The 5034-nt window shown below is 30.0% G+C and overlaps 1 protein-coding gene across 1 annotated transcript; it reads right to left on the bottom strand.

Annotated features, from left to right (window-relative positions):
* Positions 1-628: 628 nt before the first annotated feature.
* On the bottom strand, positions 629-3993 carry TfIIEalpha (transcription factor IIEalpha). The gene is made up of 4 exons (XM_065505301.1): positions 3856-3993; positions 1636-2366; positions 1121-1569; positions 629-1053 (listed from the first exon to the last, which is right to left on the bottom strand). The coding sequence occupies exons 2-4, from the start codon at positions 2310-2312 to the stop codon at positions 857-859; spliced, it is 1323 nt and encodes a 440-aa protein (XP_065361373.1). The 5' UTR covers positions 2313-2366; positions 3856-3993; the 3' UTR covers positions 629-856.
* Positions 3994-5034: the final 1041 nt, after the last annotated feature.

Raw genomic sequence — 5034 nt, 5'->3', positions numbered from 1 at the left:
GTTTAATAAGTCTTCTTAATAAAAAACAACTGACTGAAGTTTTTGACACAAATGTGGTGTGGAGAAATTCACCTACAAAAAACAAAAATGTTGAGAGAGCTTTTATTTGTTGAGAAAATCATGCATATTAAGAGATGCCAGATAACAAAATAAAGTTTAGCAACAAATGTTTATAAACATTTAAAGCAATAACTTCTAGCAGGTTAAAAAAGAATAAAAATTAATAAAATAAAGCAGAATAAGGTTAAATATGTAATTATTATAACCCTAAATCATAATATTTCTTGATTTTCAATTTATTATTAAATAATTGGCTTATTAAATTGTTCAAAATGTTGATAAAAAAAATACTTTTAAAAATTAGCATAAAAAAATGTATATAAACCTAAAATGTTGCTATGCAATTCATATAAACAAAACATAGTGGTGTTTCAAAGGGGAATAGAAAAGAGGAACAAGTTCCCTTCACAAAATCTAGTCCTCTATCACAGCTTCGAATAAATTAATTAAATTTGAGCTTAATTCACACAAACTTTAATTCGGAATTAAACAAATATCAGCTATTCATTCCATAAATCCATTTCCAACATCTAATTCTTTAGCTTCAATTTCTAATTTATTAAAACACTTTAATTATTTACAATAATTTTGTTTAAAAATTTATTGTTACTTTAGTGGTTTTGTTTGTTTTCTTTTAGTTTTAAATATAAAATTCAGAATACGGGAAAGACTTTTATTTGTTTTGTTTTTGTTGCTTTGCTTTTAAAGAAAACATATAATATAAATTTGTTATTTGTTTATACATAATTAACTAGTGAAATGGGGGAAAAAGGAATTTTTTTAAATAAAAAGATTTTTAATCATATATATGACTATAGTGTTGCTGATAGACATGTATATAGTTTTCTTTTTCCTGTTGAGACATTTGGGCAATTAAATCATCATTGATTTGATCAATGGCATGCGGACGGCCAGCCACTAAAACAGAAGGAACATCATCGTCTGCCTCCTCCTCAGATTCGGAATTGATAAAATTATTGTAATCGGTTTTGGCTAAAAGGAAAAGTCCCCCCAAAAAATAAGTTGTGTTTTCAATTCAGTTGGATTTTAAAGAACTTACGTATTTTGGCATTATCTATATCATTATCATCATCACTTGAATCACTGGAATTGGCATTGGATTTAATGCCTTTCAGATGATCTTCTTTTTGTCCTGGTTGCTTTTCATGCTGCAGCAAAACAGCCATAATGTCTTCATGTTCCTTGCGGCGATTGCTATTCGAATTAGAGGTAGATGAGGTGGATGCTGATGTTGAGTTTCCCAGCTGTTGGGAATTTTGTGCGGCCTCGTTTAAAATGGCATCTGTATTATCGCCATTGTCTTCGGTAATAACAGTACTCTCTGTCATCCAGATGGGTCGGGCCTTGCGTTCGGCCATAGTTTCAGGCATATCATCGCCTCCTATATTAATATCTACACGTGTTTCTTCCACAGCAAAACCTTGATTTCGTGTAGCTTCGCCCGACCACATTTGACCCTCACCTCTATGGTTACCCGGTTTATTCAATCTACATAAAAAATATAATAATAAAATTTGTCTTTTTTAAAAATGAAAAATCATATTCAAAATGTACCCTCTTATGGTATCAATATCCACTGGTTCAGGTTCCAAAATCTCCGGCGCCAACTTAATACCCTCCACCTCTCTCAGCAAATCATACAAAGGCTGCAGCTGTTCATTGAAACGGGCCAACATTAAACGTGAATCTTTTTTCGGTATAGCCGAACTATCCTCCTCCACTGTGCTGCCACAGTAGGTACAACGAAACTCCTGTGTGGCAAAATCAAACAATTGATCCGCCTCCAAATCCGTAAATGTCTTATTACAATTCGTACACTTAAAACTAGCTCTACTGGTGGCGTCCCTCTCCTCTGTCTCCATGCGCTTGCGCATCAAATCCAATTTATACTTGACCACATTTACGAATGTCTTATAGTTGATGAAATAATAATTAACCTTTTGTGCTTTGCCATCGGGACCCGTCTCCATTTTTAAACGTATCTGTATAAATTTATCATTACGCAGCGTGGTTATTCTAGCACGCATTTGTTTCTTTTCGAAGCGCAACAGCTCAGCAATGTCGTCTTCTTTCATACAGGGATTACGCACCAGCATATCAATTATTAAAGCATCCTCTATGGTATAGAAGCCGCGCACTACCAGGCGGGCCAATTGTTTGAGACTACTAGGCACTTCGGTGACATATTTGATTTCGCCACTCGAGGTGGAGGAGGCGGGTGCAGAAGACATGATGAAGAAAAGTTTTTAAAACGGCGAGGAAACTAAACGTAAGAAAAAAAAGGACTGTAAGGAAGGGAAATGTTATTAATGAAATGGTTTTAGATGAAGCAAAATATTTGTGTTAAAATGATTTCAAAATTTAAATAAAAAATTCAAACTAACCTCAAAAAAATAAATCGCAAATCGCTAGATTTTATCAATATTTAAAGTATTTTAATACAGTTTTTAATTGTTTATTTAATTTTCTCATTATGTATAAACGTTGGAATCAATATTTGTTCTTAATTAAAGAATTTTTCTTAAAAAATTTCAAACTAACCTAAAAAAAATCTAAATTAGAAGATTTTATTAATAAATAAGGTTTATAAATACAGTTTATTCAACTTAATATAATTTAAAAAACTTGTGGATCAATACCTTTCCTAATTTAAGGATCTTCAATAAAAAATTAAAACTAACCTCAAAAAAAATGGCAAATTGCTAGATTTTATCAACATTTAAAAACTTTTAATATAGTTTTTATGGTTAATACAATTGTCATAACTTATATAAACGTTTGCATCAATATTTGTTCTTAATTAAAGAATTTTTCTTTTAAAAAATTCAAACTAACCTAAAAAAACCTCAATTTGAAGATTTTATTAATAAATAAGGTTATTTATACAGTTTCTGAATCAATACTTTTCCTAAATTAAGGATCTTCAAATAAAAAATTTAAACTAACCTAAAAAAAAATAATAATATTCGCAAATTGCAAGATTTTATCAATATTTATAGTCTTTTAAAATAGTTTTTAATTGTTTATATAATTTTATTATCATATATTAACATTGGAATCAAATTCGTTCTTAATTAAATAACTTTTCTTTAAAAAAAATTCAAATTAACCTAAAAGAAAAAGCTAAATATGAAGATTTTATTAATAAGTAAGGTTATTTATACAGTTTCTTCACATTACTACAATTTTCTCATCATACAAAAAACATGTGAATCAATATTTTTCCTAATTTAAAGATTTTCAACTAAAAATTTCAAACTAACCTAAAAAAAATCATAAATATTTTAAAATTTTACGTTTTTACTTTTTAAACAAAATTATAAAATCATTAAAAGAAAATAACAAAGTATTTTTAACTTCTATTTTCACGTTTAGTTATTTTTTAACCTAAAGTTAAATACTGACAGTTTTCATACTAAAAGGGCACTAAATTCATTAGGGAATTTAAAAAACTTCTTCAAAATTTGTTACTGAATAAAATTTGCATGATTTCCCGTTTTAAATAAAAATTTCTACACCGCTGGCCATTTAAATTAAACATTGTTCCTGAAACATGTTGCTTTGTCTCAATTAAACACACTGTTAACAACCCTCTCAAATCTGGCAACACCATAACACTCTCTTTTAATTGCTAAAATCCACCTCACCACATGTTGCTAACAAAACTCAAATTTTTTTTCTTGTTTACTTTATACTCAACACACTGGCAGCATGTGTCAAACAATTTCATTTGACATTTTACCATCAGTCGTTTCTATTTTGTTAAATTCTTACCTCGCGCCTAGTGTTGTGTTGTTTCTGTAGCTGTGCTATCTTGGTGTCGTCGTCGTTCGTTGGTTGTGTGTAGATTCTTTGGAAAAAATAAAATGTTCGTCGTAGTCGAAGTTTTTTTTTTCGCAGCACTTTTTCTCATCTAATTAACAAAGAAAACAAGAAATCTTCATATAACTCGACATTGTATTAGGCTAAAGTTAGTTTGTATACAGTTTTTGTAGGGTTGTATTGACTTTATCAAGTAGAATTATGAATTTTATTGTAGACTAAAAGAAAAAGCACACCGACCGCACAAATATGCGAAAGGCGAGACAGGGTGGTTACATAGCAATGATTGAAAAAAGAGTGAGACAGAGAAAATGTGTTGAGTTTGACAAACAGCTGTTGTCAATGCTGCCGTATTGTTTAACTTTGTAGCGCAATCATGACAAATAATTATGTGTGTACTAGGCTGTGTTTGTTGCGCTAGTGATGGCACTTGTTGTGTGAGTGGTGGATAAGGAAATTCACCTCGGAGAAACCGTTAAATTGAGATTTTAAGTGAAAAGAAGTGATTTTGTGGGATTTTTCAGCGGCAGAAGCAAGGCGAATTTATAGAAGGTGACAATAGAACGTCAACAAATACAACATGTACAAAAACAACAGGTTCTTTGTGTTTGCTAAAAGATATTTGAACTGTCAAAGTTGTTGTTTTTTGGGTTTGTGGTATTTTCCGCCAAAATATACACAAGTGTCAGTTCAATTGTCTAAACAAGTGAATAAACAAAATAATCGGCTGTTCTTCTGAGCTGAAGTTGTTTTGCATTGGGCAGAAAGTTTGTTTTGTTTTAAAGTTGAGACGTTTTAATAGAATTTGGTTTAATTTAACATTTTTAATTATGTGTGAAGTTATTTTTAATATTTGTTTGTTTGATTTGTATTTAAGGTAAGATGTTTTAATATTCATTTGTTTAATTGAACATTTTTTAGGTATACTTGAGGCTAATTTTATATTTTCTTTATTCTTTTAAATGAATACACAAGTTTGCAGGTTTTTTTTAACAAATTTATCAAATATGTTGTAAATGTTGGCCATTATCTTTGATCTAAATTCACCGAGCTGTCTCATTTGTGTTACACAAATGTGGAATGCATGTCCAGTAGAAGCAAATACATTCAACGTTGGTTATTTTTTTGTTT

The sequence above is a fragment of the Calliphora vicina genome, chromosome 3, assembly GCF_958450345.1.
Source record: "Calliphora vicina chromosome 3, idCalVici1.1, whole genome shotgun sequence".
NCBI classification, from domain to species: Eukaryota; Metazoa; Arthropoda; class Insecta; order Diptera; family Calliphoridae; genus Calliphora; species Calliphora vicina.
Note: the sequence above shows the minus strand (reverse complement) of the source record. Positions and strands in the feature narration are given on the sequence as shown.